The sequence below is a fragment of the Anas acuta genome, chromosome Z (assembly GCF_963932015.1).
Source record: "Anas acuta chromosome Z, bAnaAcu1.1, whole genome shotgun sequence".
Classification (NCBI taxonomy): domain Eukaryota; kingdom Metazoa; phylum Chordata; class Aves; order Anseriformes; family Anatidae; genus Anas; species Anas acuta.
The window spans coordinates 54,666,059-54,682,463 of NC_089017.1; the positions used below are offsets into that span (position 1 = coordinate 54,666,059).

The 16,405-nt window shown below is 40.0% G+C and overlaps 1 protein-coding gene across 6 annotated transcripts in view; it reads left to right on the top strand.

Moving 5' to 3' along the window:
* The window catches only part of FER (FER tyrosine kinase), a 187,366-nt gene that overhangs the window by 4,406 nt on the left and 166,555 nt on the right, over positions 1-16,405 (top strand). For 5 of the 6 annotated variants that reach the window (XM_068666029.1, XM_068666033.1, XM_068666035.1 and 2 more), the window contains 3 exons: positions 6,212-6,319; positions 11,372-11,629; positions 15,828-16,001. In XM_068666029.1, coding sequence (XP_068522130.1) covers positions 11,423-11,629; positions 15,828-16,001 — 381 coding nt within the window. In that variant the 5' untranslated portion in view covers positions 6,212-6,319; positions 11,372-11,422. Of the gene's footprint in view, positions 1-3,617; positions 3,764-6,211; positions 6,320-11,371; positions 11,630-15,827; positions 16,002-16,405 lie in introns of all 6 variants that reach the window. The other variant, XM_068666030.1, reaches the window with a different exon arrangement.

The window sequence follows — 16,405 nt, forward strand, 5'->3', positions numbered from 1 at the left end:
TGCACTTGGGGCATAGCAACCCCCTGCAGCGGTACAGGCTCGGGCAAGAGCGTCTGGAAAGCTGCCCAGCAGAAAAGGACTTGGGGGTGCTGGCCGACAGCCAGCTGAACACGAGCCAGCTGTGTGTCCAGGTGGCCAAGAAGGCCAATGGCATCCTGGCCTACATCACAAATTGTGTGGCCTCTGGGACTAGGGAAGGGTTTAGTCCCCTGTACCTCGAGTGCTGTGTTCAGTTTTGGGCCCCTCACTACAAGAAGCACATCGAGGTGCCGGAGGGTGTGTAGAGGAGACCTACAAAGCTGGTGAAGGGAAAAGAGAACAAGATGCATGAGGAGCAGCTGAGGGAACTGGGGTTGCTTAGTCTGGAGAAGAGGAGGCTGAGCGGAGGTGACCCCGTTGCTCTCTACAGCTGCCTGAAAGGAGGTTGCAGCACGGAGGGAGCTGGTCTCCCCTCAGGTGACAGGAGGTAGGGCACGGGGCAACAACACTCTCAAGTTGCAGCCGGGGAGGTTTAGATCAGACATTAGGAAGTATTTCTTCGCAGTGTGTGGTGGGTCAAACACAGGAAAGGGCTGCTCATGGGGGTGGTGGAGCCCTCATTCCCAGAGGTATTTAAGAGATGTATGGATGTGGCACTAGGGGACTGGGTTTAGTGATGGGACTCAGTAGGTCAGGTTGGTGGTTGGGCTTGAGTGTAAAGGTATTTTACAACCTGGATGACTCTGTAATTCTGTGCTTCTGTAATTCTAGCTAAATGAATATCAAGAAATTAAATGTTACCTGCAATTCCCTTCCAGCTAATGAAGATGACATCCCAATAGCATGAAAGAAATCAGTGAAGGAATACATAACTGTGTAGACCAAACCATTAATAAACAGCTATGTTTAATTCTAACGGTGACTCATGCTGCCACTTTCCTACCAATTGTTTCCACGTTCGCTACTCATTAAAGACAAGTGTCTTGAAAATGTAATACTTTAACTTGTCTTCTGTTGTTCTAGCTTGTTCAGAAAATTATTTTTATACACTATATACAATTTAGAATGAGTGTGAGTCACTAACTAACATTTTCATGGTTTTTAGTTTGGGGTCAATTATTTTAAGTTTCTTAAGTTTCTCTGTAAAACGATTCCATCCTTTAAAAGATGGAAGTGTTATAACCTTGGAGCAGTAAGAGTACTTCAGAAGACTCTGAAAGACATGAGAAGTTACTAATAAAAATAAAAGACAAGTGGATTAGTTATTTTTAGCCTGGTACTTCTCTGTTACCTGTCAGACCACGCCAGGCAGTGCTGTGGTTCATGATGCTAATATATCCATGTGAAGATAGGAGATTTGGGTTGGTGTTTTTCTGTGCTGGTGTTCAAATCTCTTTCCTGCTAGAGCAGAATTAATTTTTGAGTATGTAGGATATGTCCCATGTGCAGGATGTATGTGAGGCTGTGTATGCACACAGAAAGAGCTGAGAGAGCCTCGTCCTTAGTTTGGGTTAATATGGTTAGAAAAATGCGACAGCTTTAATTAAGCATTTTGTTCTTCCAGCCTCTGAAATACATGAGAATAAGAGTCTGTACAGAGGGTCTAGAATCACTCCTCCAAAGCTATGGAAACTCCCTGTTGCAATTTTAGGAATTTCAAAGGAAGACCACAGGAACAGAGTTGTAGAAGGAGAAGTGTTATAGTATGCTAGAATTTGTATGAGGGTTGGAGAAGCCTCATCCTGCTCAGTCTGTTTCTGTTAACATCTAGCGTGGAGGTCGTCGTTGCAGTGCTGCAGAATTGCGAGTGCAGTGCAAGCCCTTCGCTCGGGTCCTCTCGCTGAAGCTGTGCTTTTCTTTGTTGTTCTTGCAGCCTGGAGCTTCATGCAAAGGAAGTTTAATTCCTGGAAAAACACAGGAAGAAGCCTTCCTTTACTCGTAAGCTTGTAGAAGGCAGCAAGAAACTAGATACAAATCCTCTTTGTGAATGAAGTGTGGGGTCGGCACCTTGTTTTGTAGGTGGCGCTGCCTTTTCCAGAATTAACAGGAGCACCACACCTGATGCGCAGTGGCAAGGCAGGATGTGTGGCAGCCAGCCAAGCCCTGCTCTTCCTAACCTGTAGCTGCCTTCACCTTGTACTCATCTGCCTGGTGAAATTTGGTCTGATGCGTCTTTTTGGTCTCAGATGTTCAGGTTGCAAAGGAGAGATGGAAAGTATCTTTGCTTCTCTCTTCCATGGTCACAGAGAAGGGGAGATAAGTTTTGATTGATGATAAACTTTTTCCCGTGCTAAGAGCAAGGGAATGCTAAATCAGAGAAGACAGAGGCCTCACAAAAATATTTTCTGCCATGGGTAAGTGTCTTTGGTGGTAGGGGAAGGAATTAGATGGTGTTCGATAAGCGTTTGAAGATTGTTAGTAGCTTTCTTCCATCACATCTATTATTGCTGTTTGCATGTTAGAAAAGAATTCCCTCGGGCAAATGAAGACTGCATGTGCAAAGAAGGGTGTTTTACAGCTGTAATCGGAGAGGGTCCAAGATCTTCTTCCTGGGCCTTTACCTGGTTTATTTTTACCTTTTTATTTTTTTGTGTCATTGAAAAGTGTAAATCCCGAATGGAGCCTGCTGCTTCTTATATCCACGTTCTTTCAATAAGATCAGAGCTGGAAGAGCTGGTAGGGCAAACCATGGTTTCCGTACATCCACAGGACAGTGTGAGTGTCCTCAGTGTGTGAGGTTGGCTGTACGCAATCGAGTGAAATGTATCTAGCTTGGTGCTTGCTGCTGTTAGATAAGGAGGGACTGTTGCCACAGTAGTTGTTCCTCTGACCTATCTGTCCTGCTTGTGCATTTTAGAGATGTCTTGAGATAGAAGTTGTGTGTTCAGGAGATTTCTTTTTTCATGATTTTTTAAAATAATTCTTGATTGTGTCTGTTTCTTGGTCTCAAAAATGTCTTTAGGCATTAAGTACTCGCATTTAATTATTTACTAGGTGAAGAAGTATTTAAGAGCAACTTTTTAAAGTTTCATTTGACGTTCCCATGTTCTTCTGGGAAACACTTCAGACATATGACATGTTGTGCCAGTTTGTGCTATCGTGTTTTTTTAACTTTGATCAGACACCTCATAGTTAATCTGTTTCATGAGCTAAAAACTTCTCTTGACTTCCTTTGTGCAGAAGCTGCTCCGTACTCTGATCAGTGCTGCCTGTATTTTCTAATGCTTGATGTTCTTCTTGAGATAATTAGGAGATACAGGAACACCATGAACGTATCAGCAAAATAGGAATATATTCTCTAGTGTTCTCTAACCTTTGTTAAAAATAAAACAAAAACTTCTAACAATCTGGATGATCTAACCTGATCACTTCAGAGCACTGGACGAACATTTCTGAAGACGTGTGCTCGGAGGTGCCCCGACCTTTTTCCCTTGTGGTGGTAAGCCCTCTCCCAGGGAGCTCCCTCCCAGTGTGTTCCCCTGCATTTACTGACACGCGCTTTCACCTGCTGTCTGACATGCCCATTGCTCAGCATCCCAGGGTTCCTCTGCAGCTTTCTGTAATAAAGCATCTGTTGCAACTGCAGATAGTGTTGTACCACGTGCAGGTTTAACCAGAGATGTTGTGTGTAATGGTAGATACGCAGGTGACCGGCCTGAACAGCTGCACGAGTCCTGGCTCAGATTCTGCTGATGCTTCTGGCGTCCTCCCCTGTGGAGCCGTGTTTCGGAAACCTCGAGCTCCACTTCTGTAACAGCTTCTGTGAGACACCCAGCTGAAACCTGTAAGAACCCTTCTCTTTGCTCCAAGTCCAACGCCTTCGTGCACAAGCTGCTCAGTTCCCTCAAAGAACACCTCAAACTGGGAAGCGAGACTTTGTGCTACACTCCTTTTTTTTCACCCTATCCCAACTTACAGGTTCTTTAGCATGATTTTAACACAGTGCCTGGTGTGGCAGTCAGACTTTGTTGTACTTTTCCTGATTGCCTTGGTAAGCTCTGAAAAAAAAAAATTAATAAAAATGGTGTATTTTCTACTCTCCATTCCTTTCTGCTGTAGTAGTCAGCAGTTACTTTAAGACTAAGTTTTTGTAGAATTAATAGCTTGGTTATTTCCATACTTGATGCTTTAATTCTTCTACAGAATGGTATCTGTCTCTGGTGAATTCTTAAAATTTGTTATTTTTAAATGCTCCTCTGTGGCTTCGTTTGGAGAAAGTGCTTGTATATCCCCAATTTAAAGAGGATCTGGCTTGGTATTGGTTTTAACTGCCTCTGCAATAATTTCAGAAAACGAGAGTTCATCTAGGTTTTCTTCTCTATCCTTATTTTCTTTCAATTCCTTCTTTTGCATCTTTGTTATCTAGCGGTTTGTTGCATTGAGGAAGCAAGCTGCAACTTTCAGGTTCTGCTCTGTTTGAGCCCAGAAGTGGCAAACACAACTTTGTTCTAAAACGTTCCCGTGCTGTTGTACAGCGAGCTCTACGGTTAGTTTACTGACCAAAGCTTTTTATGTTTCCCTGTCCTAGCTGGCATTTCCTGATCAATTAGATGAGCCTTGGAAAGATAACAGTAACTGGAATTATTGGGGAGGGGGTGAGGGTGTGTGTGTGGGGAGCCAGTTTGTTGTGTTTTATTTTTATATTGGTAGACAAAAAATCTCCATTCTACCATAGGTGTAATTTTTTTTTTTATTATTATTATTATTATTATTTTTTTATTATTATTATAACAAGGTGTGCTTTTTGCCTGTGTACAGAGAACGGAAGATACAGCTTAGATACAGCTTGTCCGTGTTTCAGTGCCTCTAGTCTGTTGTTTCATTTAGTAAGTGGAATTTTCAGAAAAGGTCATTTTACCACGTGCAGCTCTTGTACAAGTTGACTGCTTAAAATTTTAATGTCTTCAAGTGTTGGGGGTAGCACACATTTTACTTTCATGTGTCCTGTTTGAAAGCAGAAAAAAAAAAAAAGTTTTTCTGTCCAGTGGTACTCTGACATTTCTAACTGGTTTGTGTCTGTGATGGGAGGAGTGGAGCCAAATGTTGCTATTTCATCTTTGGCTTTTGGTGGTAGTTCTTTTCTGGTGGAGACTTGCGTAGGTAGTTGAATTTTGGGCTTTGCAGTTTTTCACTAATGTTTGCATATGTGTTACTAAAAATGTTTAAAATGTTTTGAATTCTGTATGATTCTGGTTTGGTCTGTTTTTTCCTCCTTTGTATCTGCCTGCATGGCTGCTGTCTCCTTGCAGTGAGTGAATGTAAGCATCACTTACAGTCTTTGCTATTTTTGGTCATGGAGAGAGAAAGCTTCATATTTATGTTAAGCAGGACTTTGTTTCTAGAATGTCACTAAGTAACCAGAAAGGAATACTAGATAATGCCTGTTTGAATGTGAACTATAACTACCCTTTGTAAGGCTTAAAAAAATGTGTATGTCCATTATTAATGCTTTGTTTTACACTTAAAAAATAATCTGCAAAATAGTTGGAGAATTTTAGCTTTACGCAGGGTGTTTGTCTTTCAGTTTCTTTTGTCTTTTTTTTTAAACATATTTACAACTGTAAATATGTTAAATCAATATCGAATGTCTTATCTAAAGCTTTTAAAACCTCAAAATTCAACCTTCGCCTAGATTGCAGTCCAGAGTTGCAGGTTGAAATTGGAGTGCTGTAGTCTTTATAGCTCTATGACCTCTTGCTGTTATATGTATTGCAGTAATTAGAGCTATATAACAAATGTTCTTTATCTTGTTTAGTGTCTTTCTCATGTTGCTACTTGTTTTCTTACAGACCAGCGTAAATACTGCTATGAAGTTTGTCTTTCATGTAATGAATTCTGTTTTCCCATGCTTTTGTTTTCTTTATTAATGGATTTTCTTCTAGTTTTATCCAGGGCAAATTTCAGAAATAAATGTATTTATTTAGTTTTCCAAAATAAAAAGAACATCAAAAGAAATTTCTCAGAACTTTTTTTTGGTAAATATAAAATCGTCGGTTACACAAGTATAGAAAAACTACACACATGATTTTGAGACATTAAATAAAGTGATAGCAAACCACTACTTGCAGTCATTTGAGAATTTCTTTTTGTTTTCCTCAACTGTCTTTTTTAAAAATATATTTTCAAGTTAGAAAATGAAAATGTGAAGCAATTTATCTAAATTTATTTTTTGCAATATATTTTACAATGCTGAAATAAAAAATGCATTTTTTTGTTTGTTTTTCTTTCACAGAACTCCCGGAAAGTGAAAGTATATTCCTGAAAGTGAAAATCAGAAGAAGTAGCTGCTGAGTTATAGAGAAGTAATACTAAGGATCGTTTGTTGGGGATACTTTTTAAGGTAGGTGAGCTATGCTTTGCTGAAATGTAATCCTAAAAATAAGCTGCTTATTTTGCCTTGGGTAGAATAATATTTCAGACCAATTTTGAAATGATCAGGCTACGTTTATGCTTCTGCTTTGGATGTTTATTGGTGACAGTGGCTGTATGGAAGCATTAGTTCATCTCTTGACTCTGTTCCATACATTTAGCATCAAATGCATGCAAAGATAGTATTCTGGTTAAGTGGGTAGAGTAAACAAACAGTGGGCAAAGCATATATTTTATGTTTTGTGATGATGTATGTTCTGCGAGTAGATTGTACACTAGGAGAAATTCAATGTTACAATTTTTATTTAGGGTGTGGAGGGAGGGCTAAGTGATTTATTTCCTAGTTCTGATGGAAAATAACTACTGTAAGCCTGAGGTTCAGAAATGGAGGTGGACTATGTAACAAATCGATCGTCTCATGAAGTTGCTTTATCAGTATGGAAACTTTGAATTTGAGTATTTGTTTCTCCTGAAACAAAGCCCTCATCTCTTTTTGTGTTTTTTTTTTTTTTCAGTATTTTTAATGTTTCTAGAAAAGGCCTTTGAAATAATTGCCTTGCTCAACAATTTGAAGTCCACATACACTTAGGAGCTGATAGCAGGTCAAGAGTGACCCATTGCATATTCCTTCTTCTGGAGGGGTCAGATGTGTGCTGTGCTTCCTTGCTCTGAATTTAGCTGGGGGCCTGATGTGTTTGTTTTGTGGCTTATCAGTTTCCTGCCTATTGTGGCCTTGAAAGTTCATCATCATTCATACTGTAAAACCACAAGAACAGCATATATATATATAACAGTATTTCCCAGGATGCCCTCACACCCCTAACAATTTGTGTCTTCTCTAATATATTGCAGTGGTCAGCCTCTTCTCACAGATAACCAGTGATAGGACTAGGGGGAATGGCCTCAAGTTGTGCCAGGGGAGGTTCAGGTTGGCAATGAGGAGACATTTCCTGTAAGGAGCAGCCAGGCACTGGGACGGGCTGCCCAGGGAGGTGGTGGAGTCACCGTCCCTGGGGGTGTTCAAGGAGAGGTTGGACCTGGTGCCTGGGGACAGGGTTTAGTGGGTGACATTGGTGGTAGGGGATGGTTGGACCAGATGATCTTGGAGGGCTTTTCCAACCCTAATGATTCTGTGATTCTATGAAATACACAGAAGAATGTGATTGCTAATTGTAGAGTAATGATATTGGATGCATCTTGTTTGATAGATGATGTGGATTCCCTCCTTGTTTGCTTTTGGCCATTGTCAGGCAGATGGTACCTCTGATCTGACTCACTGTGTCCATTCCTGTCCATTCCTCTGTTGGGGGTAGATTGTAATCTTTAAGTGCAGAGTGGCTGTGAAAACCACTTTCTTCAGTTCTGGAATCCAGGAAGACTACTAATGCCAGAGTATCGGCTTTATCTGCTGAGCGGAGTGATGCAGTACTGAAGAATTAAGTGGCTGTCATTGAAGTTTTCGACTGTGAGTCTGACAAATTTTAACATCGTTGTTTTAGAACCTGACCACATTGCTGTGGTGGTGGCTGAGACAAGTCACAAGCTGTCTTCGGTAAATGCAGTAAAATTTAGAGCTGTTCGAGGAGTGGTTGCTCATCTTGCATTTTTAAATGTGCATGGAGAGCTTCATACCTCTCAATGATGAGTTTTTTTATGAATGATGATAAAAAGAAAATGTCTTGTTTCCTTGGAATTGGCTCTGGCATGTATTATAAGTACTAAAACTTACCAAATGTTGATTGGCTAATTTCTATACCCACTAATTTTAAAGGTATGTACGCAGACCATCTCAAAATGCTCAGTATTGGAGGAGGAGGAAGTACCTTTGTGTGTCACGCTCCCTGTATCTCCTACTGGTTCCACAGTAACTTTTTCTTGAATTTACATTTTTCATTTCACTACTCAGTTTTGCCTCTAGTCAGTGCTTGCAGAATCGGGGTGAGAATCTACCTCTCTCTCAGTGCTAGCATTGTAGTGCTGTATAAGCAAACGAAAATGGGACTGCCAATGCTTGTTGCCTAATCCAGTGACCGTGGATGTGGGGAAGGACGAGGAAGAACAGGCCAGAGGAGGCAGCCGTGCTTGCTCCCTGTCCTCGAACAGCACCTTTGGGTGCTGTGGGGGAGGCAGGGCGCTGGTCCTGATGCTTTTTGGGTGACCCTGTGGGGCAGCTGGCTGTGTATGCCAAGGGGGCAACACCAGGCCTGGAAAAGTGCCTGTTCATATGGATGCCAGATCTGTTTCTTTGAACATTGGCCTTTGGAAATGCGCTTGTGCTTTTTGAGAGCATTCAAAATACAGATTATGTAGAGCACATCTGTTAATGTGTTTGGTAATTCATACAGTTATGACTTCAAGTAAGTGGCCATGTAATCAGTACTGGTTTCAGTTGTTTTCTGTGTATAATTAAAAATGATGATTTTTAGCTTCTTGACTATTAAGTGGGTTAGATCTCGGATACTTGCTCACAACTTCTTTGCTTCCATAATATTGGAGTGCCTGAGATTAGCTGAATTTTTTGATGGGACACTTTCTAAATTTTCAAGGAAGAGGCATGGAGGCTGAGCTGAGAATCATCAGCCCTGAAACTTTGCCCTTGCTCGTCTTACCAAATCAGAATTTTATCACCTTTGTAAAACAAACTTTTCCGGTGGTGCATCTATTGTGGTGAAGGGAATAACTGAAACCGAAGATCAGTGTCCAGTATACATACAGGTTTTGTCTATTTACTACAGGTTTTGTCTATTTACTCAGGCATCAACTAGAGTAGTCTGAAAAAATCAAATTATTACTTAGTGAAGGGTGAATTAGCAGGCTGCAGTGAAATGTTAGCGGATCATCTGCTCAGTTCAGTTTTGTGATCTTCTGGCTCCATAGTGAGTCACTAGAAGCAGACTGAAATATCATATGCTGAGAATATTTTACCCTTCCCTTGCCCTCCTGCCTTTTATAGCACACGACTTCAACTTGAGATTCAGCTCCCATCTTTTCTGAATGGGATGTAAGAAAATAGAGCTACAGCTTTTCATGTTGATAATGTGCTAGGAGATTTAGTGCATGTGCTAAAATATGCTAGGAGAAAAGTGAGGTTGGTTACAGCAGTGGAGGTAGGTCTAAAGAGTGTTGAGAAATCACAGAGGGAAGCACAAGTCGTCAGTAAGTAGATGCTGTAAGATCTTTTCTTTCACTTATCTTACTAAATTATCAGTGTTTTTTAAGACTATTCTTAAACTTTAACTGTGCAAATGTTAATGCAATTAATAAAGCATAGTTCATCCTTCATAAATAAACCAGTATAAATAATTCAGAATTGCTGTTTGCCTGAGCTCCTAGCCATCAGGCAGCATTCTGGCTGAAGTGTGTGGCTTCAAAGTTACGAGCATATGGAGGCTTATGGTAGCTTTAAGGTTACTCTCATAACCTTCACGTGCCTGTATTGTCTACATGCATAATAACACAATGCTGCTCATCATTTCTTCATGGGATTTTTGTTTCATTACATAGCATTGTACCATGGCTTGTACCCTCGTACCTGCATGCATTTCTATGCATGGTGGATGAGGATTTTTTTCTGTAATTTACTGGAAGGGCAGGGAACTGCAGAAAGACAGGAATGGTTTTGGGAGTCAGGCTACCTTGGAGATTGTTGTAGGAGATTGTTGACTTGTAAAATTTTCTGAAACTCTTAGGTAACTGAGATCAATAACATCTTTGTTCTAGATGTTCAGTATGCTGAAATGATAGGCACCCTGAAAAGTCTGTCTTTGAGCTTTGTGAATACCAGGGTTAGTGAGGATAATGTCAACAGTAGTTTCTGTGTCTCGGGTCTCTCTGTATTAGTCCTGCTTCAGCTCTTGGGCTGCTAAGAAGATGACACTATTAATGTTTGTAAAACACTGATAATTTAAGTGGCAGTTTAAAGCCTATGAAGAAATGGGTACCTCTGTGTTCAGGAGAACTATGGCTTGGCTGGAGTGCAGGAACTGATGAGTAGGTAATGCAAAGGCAGTGTAAGTACAGTAGTCTAGAGCTGTAATTGCAGTTTATGTAAGTTTATCTTACCATATTTTAAGCTGATCAGTGTGGAAACAGGTTTTTGGTATATGCACAGAAAACAGGGTTTGGCCCACGTTACAAAACTGTATACAAGTCTGTGGAAATAAATGTGGTTTCAAATGTTGCATGATGTGGCCGTGTGTATCATGATAGGACGTTTTACAGCTAGCTCAGATATGTCTTTGACCTGCAGCTGTGTTACAGGGCTTTATAATGTGGCACTTCTTAATCAGATTATCAAGTGATGATATCAAATAATGATTTCATATTGTGCAATGAGACTGGAGTGCTTTAGGGGAAGAATGTGAGAAATAAAGAACTCTACCCTAATATGTTTCTCCCAGGAACAGTGGAAGGTTGCACAGGAACCTGGTTTGGGATATTTTCTGACATTTGGGAGGTTGACTCTGCAACTCTAGTACCTGTTAATGCAATGTTTAGGACGAAACTAGCAGTAATTTTCTAGCTATCCGTTTACTCTAGATGCAGTGCCTGAGAACTGATGGTTCATTTGGAGGTTTTTATGTCCTTAGGACAGTATTCACTAGAATCAAGTATTTTGGGTCACCAGGAGTGAAGCAGTGTAATGGCAGTTCTTGTCTGGAGATAGCGTCACGTATATTTATTTGATTAAATACGTGTGTTGTTTAGTGTGTCTTAGGTGCATCTGTGTGTTCCCTCACAACTGCCCTTTCAGCTGCGGAGGTGCCATTGCGCTGCTGTTTTACAGGTGGGAAACTGGAGGTCACAAGCTGAAGTGACGCTGACAGCTCAAAGCGAATCGGATCTCTTTCAGTTCAGCGTGGCGTTTGAGATGGTTCTCTGACCTTTCTGTCCGTCTGTGTCAAAGCGGTGTAGGTAGTCCTGTGGCTAAGTTATTTCAGCATTTAGATGTTAAGAGTTGCTCTTTGTAACGTTTAAAAGATTTTCTTCTGTTTGGATCTAATGAACCTTGTTTTACTTACAGATGTGGTGAAGAGCCTATATTTTCACCCGTGCGGTATATAGTGCCTTAAAAATGGGGTTTGGAAGTGACCTGAAGTACTCTCATGATGCTTTATTAAAACTGCAAGACTGGGAACTACGACTGCTGGAAACGGTGAAGAAATTTATGGTCATGCGTGTAAAAAGTGATAAAGAGTATGCCTCCACTTTACAGAATCTCTGTAATCAAGTAGATAAAGAAAGCACTTGCCAATTGGATTATATCAGCAACGTGTCCAAGGTAAGACTGAAGTATTTTGAATTAGTAATATCCTTACATTAAGGAAATAAGAGTTGAACAAGATAAGAAGCTGGATTTCGGTGTGTTTATTTTAGTTTGTGTTGGATTCCTGTTGATTCAGCTGCTTGAGAGTTAATGTTGCCCAAGTGTTTAAAATGAGCTCAGTGTCATGGAGCTGAACTCCAGTCTTGCTTTGAGATTAATAACTAAGCTGGAATCTTGGATTCTGAAGTTTGGTATTTTAGGGCTTTGGGTTGAGGCTGCTAATTTGTTTAGTGTTTTGAAAATAGGGAATGTTGTAGTAAGCCTTTCTTTTGAGACAGTTAAATAGGAACTATTGTTTATGCTGTATAGAATTTGTGACAGAAATAGAAAAATACCAGGAAACCAAGGCAAAGCTTAGCATTCCGCCTGTTATTCACACCACAGTATGTGGTGTAAAAACAAAATGTTAATTCAGGATGTTCCTCATAATTGTAAAGTTATTTTGCATCCCATTTATAATTACTGTGTTGACTTTTAGTAAAGGTAAGGCTGTCCTTCCTGCAAACTGTTAATGGTCAGGTTTAGAGCAAGTACAGGGAGGGTACTGATGAAGCAAACTTCCCTGTTTCACCTGCTCATAAGCTTCACTTCTGACTTGGATTCCTTCCTGATGAGAGAAAACAATTCTCTTTTAGTGCCTTATTCAATTTCTGTCCCTTCTGCTGCAGCAGTGGTTACACAGCCCCTTCAGTCTGGCATGAATCCTGATCTTCTACTCTGCAGGAAAACACAATTTTTGGGTCAAGTTAAATTTTAGACAAAGCAGTTTTTTATGCAGTGGGCTTATGGAATTGCTGCTTGAATACCAGCTATGGCATTGCAGCAGGAACATCAGTGCTCCTTGTGCAGCAGTCTAGATTGATACTGGAGTACAGTGGCTGTGTGTGTGATGTGAAAGCTGCACTGAGACAGCTAGACTGCTTCAGCTGCCCCCGAAATAGCGCTGCACAGTGCATATCTATAATTAGTGCTGTTGTTGTCCCCTGCCTCGCACAATAATACTTGCGATGTAAGTTGCTGAGCTGCATTTGGTTTTCATCTGCGTGTCTTGGTGGTGTGCTTGAAATGCTACTCACCTAGCTACGCTTCTTATACACAGTTGTGACGATTTTGGTAAATTAATGTTAAAGCATTTTTGTTAGACTAATAATGGCAGAAGTCAGGTATTTTCTTCAGGCTTTCTACTGCCATATCCCACAGTTGCTTTTTTTACAGAATTAATGGTATGCTTAGTTGTTCCTGCCATTGCTGCTCCACTGGGATTGTTTTCATGTGCTTGCTAAGCTGTCCTGCAACTCTTCTGGGCAATGAAACAGTGGATTAGGGCTAGAACAGTAAAGAAGTACTGGCACCAGGGTCCTGAGCATTGTGACCCTTATACTTCAGTTGGCCAATTCAGCCTAGCCACTTCAGTGACTTTTAATTTTTTTTTTTTCCTATGGGAAATGAACTTTTAGAAGCTGAAGGTGTGTCTTAAGACATTTTCTTTGTGTGTTGAACAGAGGCATCTGTGTCACGTTTTGAAGTCATTTTGGATATTGGCACTTGACTTATTTTTTCAGGATTATTTTTTGTTCCTTTTATTTTTTCTTTTAAGGAGGTGCTGTTTTTCTCTTAAGCCCCATCCCTGATCTCTGCATGTTTGCATAACAGCAAAAGTATTCATATACCACTGATAGGTCTTTTGTATGGGCTTGCCTTGAAATTGCACTGTCAGCTTGGATTTCAAGGTTATGTGGTGATACGTTGTCACTGGTTTTGGCAGTTAAAATACCTGAATTATTGTTTGGTTATTTTACTCCCACTGTTCTAATACACTTCGCTATTTCATGACACTTCTTGTCTCTGACATTTTACAGAATCTAAATCTGACCCAGATATTATGGGGCATAAATCTACCATCTTACGTCTCCTAAGATTTAGAAGTCTGTAACTATATATTTGATTCTGGGTATTCAAACGTGGTTTCGGAAATAAATTCTGAGCTCTCTAATCTTTTCTTCTTTTCTGCTTTTTTTTTCTTTTTTTTTTTTTTTTTTTTTTTTTAAGCATGCAGTAAGAGCGAGCACTTTGAGAGAGCTGTTTGCGTAAATCTGTCCGGTGTTTTTTCCATGCAGAGGCAGTAAACTTCCTGGAAGGCGTAGTGGCGGGAACCTCTAACACCAGAAAAGCAGGGTTTTTTTAAGTGCTTCCCATAAGCTTTTTTGTGTGCGTATATGTCTAAAAAATACTGTTAAACCAAACAATATTATATTTTATTGCTTTTGATGGATTGTGTTTTTTTTATGTGAAAGGAAATGCTTTGCCTTTTCTGCTGTCCCCACCCAGCTGTGTTTTTGTCCCGTATAAATCTCCATTTTTGAAGCCTTTCCCCAATTATAACTTTTCACCTTAACTTTTGCCATTTAAAATGATAAAAGATAATCATACAATACACAGAAATCCCGTTTAACCAATGCTTTCTCAGTATGGAAAGAGGGATGTAAGGAATGGAAAAACGTGCAAATTATTTTTTCTTTTATTTATTTTTAAATAGACAGGTTTTCACTATGTTTCAGTATTAATTGGGCTTATTTGGTGAATTCTAAACTATGTATTTCGTTAAGAGTATCTGTCCTGTTGAAAATCTGCTTTTAATGTGTTTCTCAGGGTTGATTGAAACGATACTTGACTCACCAGTCATAAATCACTCTTAAAGAAAATGCGTGACTCCTGCTACTGTTTGACTTCTGAGAGTGCTGTTACGAACTCTTCCACATGCACTGCTCTGATACAGATGTTTAATGTTGTTTTTATTGTACGAAGCTTTGCAACATGGCTTCTGTTGTCGTTGGGAAAGTGCTCTGTAATGGAGAGATTAGGCGCTTTCCAGATACAACCAGGAAGCTTCAGTCTGCGAGCTTTTACAGCACCACACTTGGAGCAGTTTGAGATAGCTCTGTGCCAGTCGCTGCAATGTTTGTCAGCTAAAGGAAACGTTAAAGATGGGTTAATGTATACAGGAATTAACTTTCATTCTGTTCTCTAAAATCCACTCTGAGTTGCAGCATTGTCATGTAGAGATGGGGATACTTATTTATATAGAGAGATTTATATATGTATATATGAACGCGTACATGTGTTTATGTGTAAGATACAAGGAAATCCCAGAATTACCAAACAAATTAATTTTGTAAGTTGTGAAGATTTAAGGTGGATTATGTTTAGTAAGAGTAGGATAAATGCCAGTGAAACTAGCATAGTGGCTGCCTTCACGAACTGATAATTGTTTTGGAAATGGCCATTCGGAAACTCTAACTGCAGCACAGCAGTCTGTAGTGAACTGTGTCTAATGAATCCAATACTGTTCCTATCTACCAAGTGTGACAGGGTCCTTTAGGGTAACAAATACGTGCAATTGAACTGAACTCTATTTTTTTTTGGTTGATTTCTGCTGTGCATTGAAAGTCTTGGTGTTCCTTGTACAGTTCTTAATCAAAATTCAAAGCCAGGGTGTGTTAGGCTGCCCTGAAAACTGAGTGACAGAATGGCCAAGGAAGTTATGAAGGTGAAGGTGCAGCGGGCTGTTCAGTTGCTGTGACAGATGAGTGCCTGTGCCTCTTAACCTGTTAGCTCCCTGAGTTGTGCCAGTGGTGGCCTGGGCTCTGATGCTGGCAGCTGCGTGAAGCAGCTGACAAATGGTGTCCTCTTAAACAGCAGCAACTCAAATGCATATTGCTGTCAGGTGCTTAGACAAGGGCAAAGAAGTTGGATTGAACAGAGTAACTGGGACTAGGAGATGGGAGGACAAATAACACCAGTGTGTGCTTGTTAGTGGTGTTGAGAAGGTAATCTGGGGAAGGCTTTCGTGGGTGTTCAGCATTGCTAGGGCAGTGCTGAAGAGCCACCATGCAGTCCTGTGTTTCTGTCTGTGATGCTTATTTTAGGACTTTATGAGCAAGTTCAAGGCATGGCTTTGGTATAGCAGCAAGGGTTTTATTTTGAAAAATCTCAAGTGAATTTGGGAAGTTTAATTATTTTTTGTACTGAATTGTTTTAAATAATGATGCATCTTTTCCCACAGTTTGCATTCATTGTTTGGTTATTTATAATCCAGAGTATGTGACTGCTTTTCTGTTCTGATTTTTTCTCTTTTCTTTTTTTTTTTTTCCAGTCTTGGTTGCTTGTCGTACAACAAACAGAACAGCTGAGCAAAATAATGAAGACACATGCAGAGGATCTTAATTCTGGGCCTTTGCATAGGCTTACAATGATGATCAAAGATAAGCAGCAAGTGAAGAAGAGTTACCTAGGTGTCCATCAACAAATTGAAGCAGAGATGTACAAGGTATTTTATTCAATTGTTCTTTCTAGCCTAATTGTAGTTTTTAAATTTGTTTAAAAAAAATATCTTGAGGATGATTTTTTTTAGTTCTGTTTTCTCTGTTGTAAAAGTGGTGATTTGTGCTACGTAGGCTGTCTAGTTTAAATTTTAGTTATCTCCTTCACGTTTTCGTTCCCTTGCTAGCTGACAAGGCAGAGATGGAAAACTTTATTCTGCATGAATTTATTTAGACAGATAACATCAGAAATGCTGCTGTTCCAGTAGAGGATGATTCTGCATGACACTTTCCTGTGCCACCTCTTTTATTCTCACTTCACTCTAGAAATCCCTGGGACCAGGATACTGAAAAGTTTTTTTTTTTGTTTGTTTTTGAGTGGTCCTTACAATCCCCACTGTTTTGAGTGGGG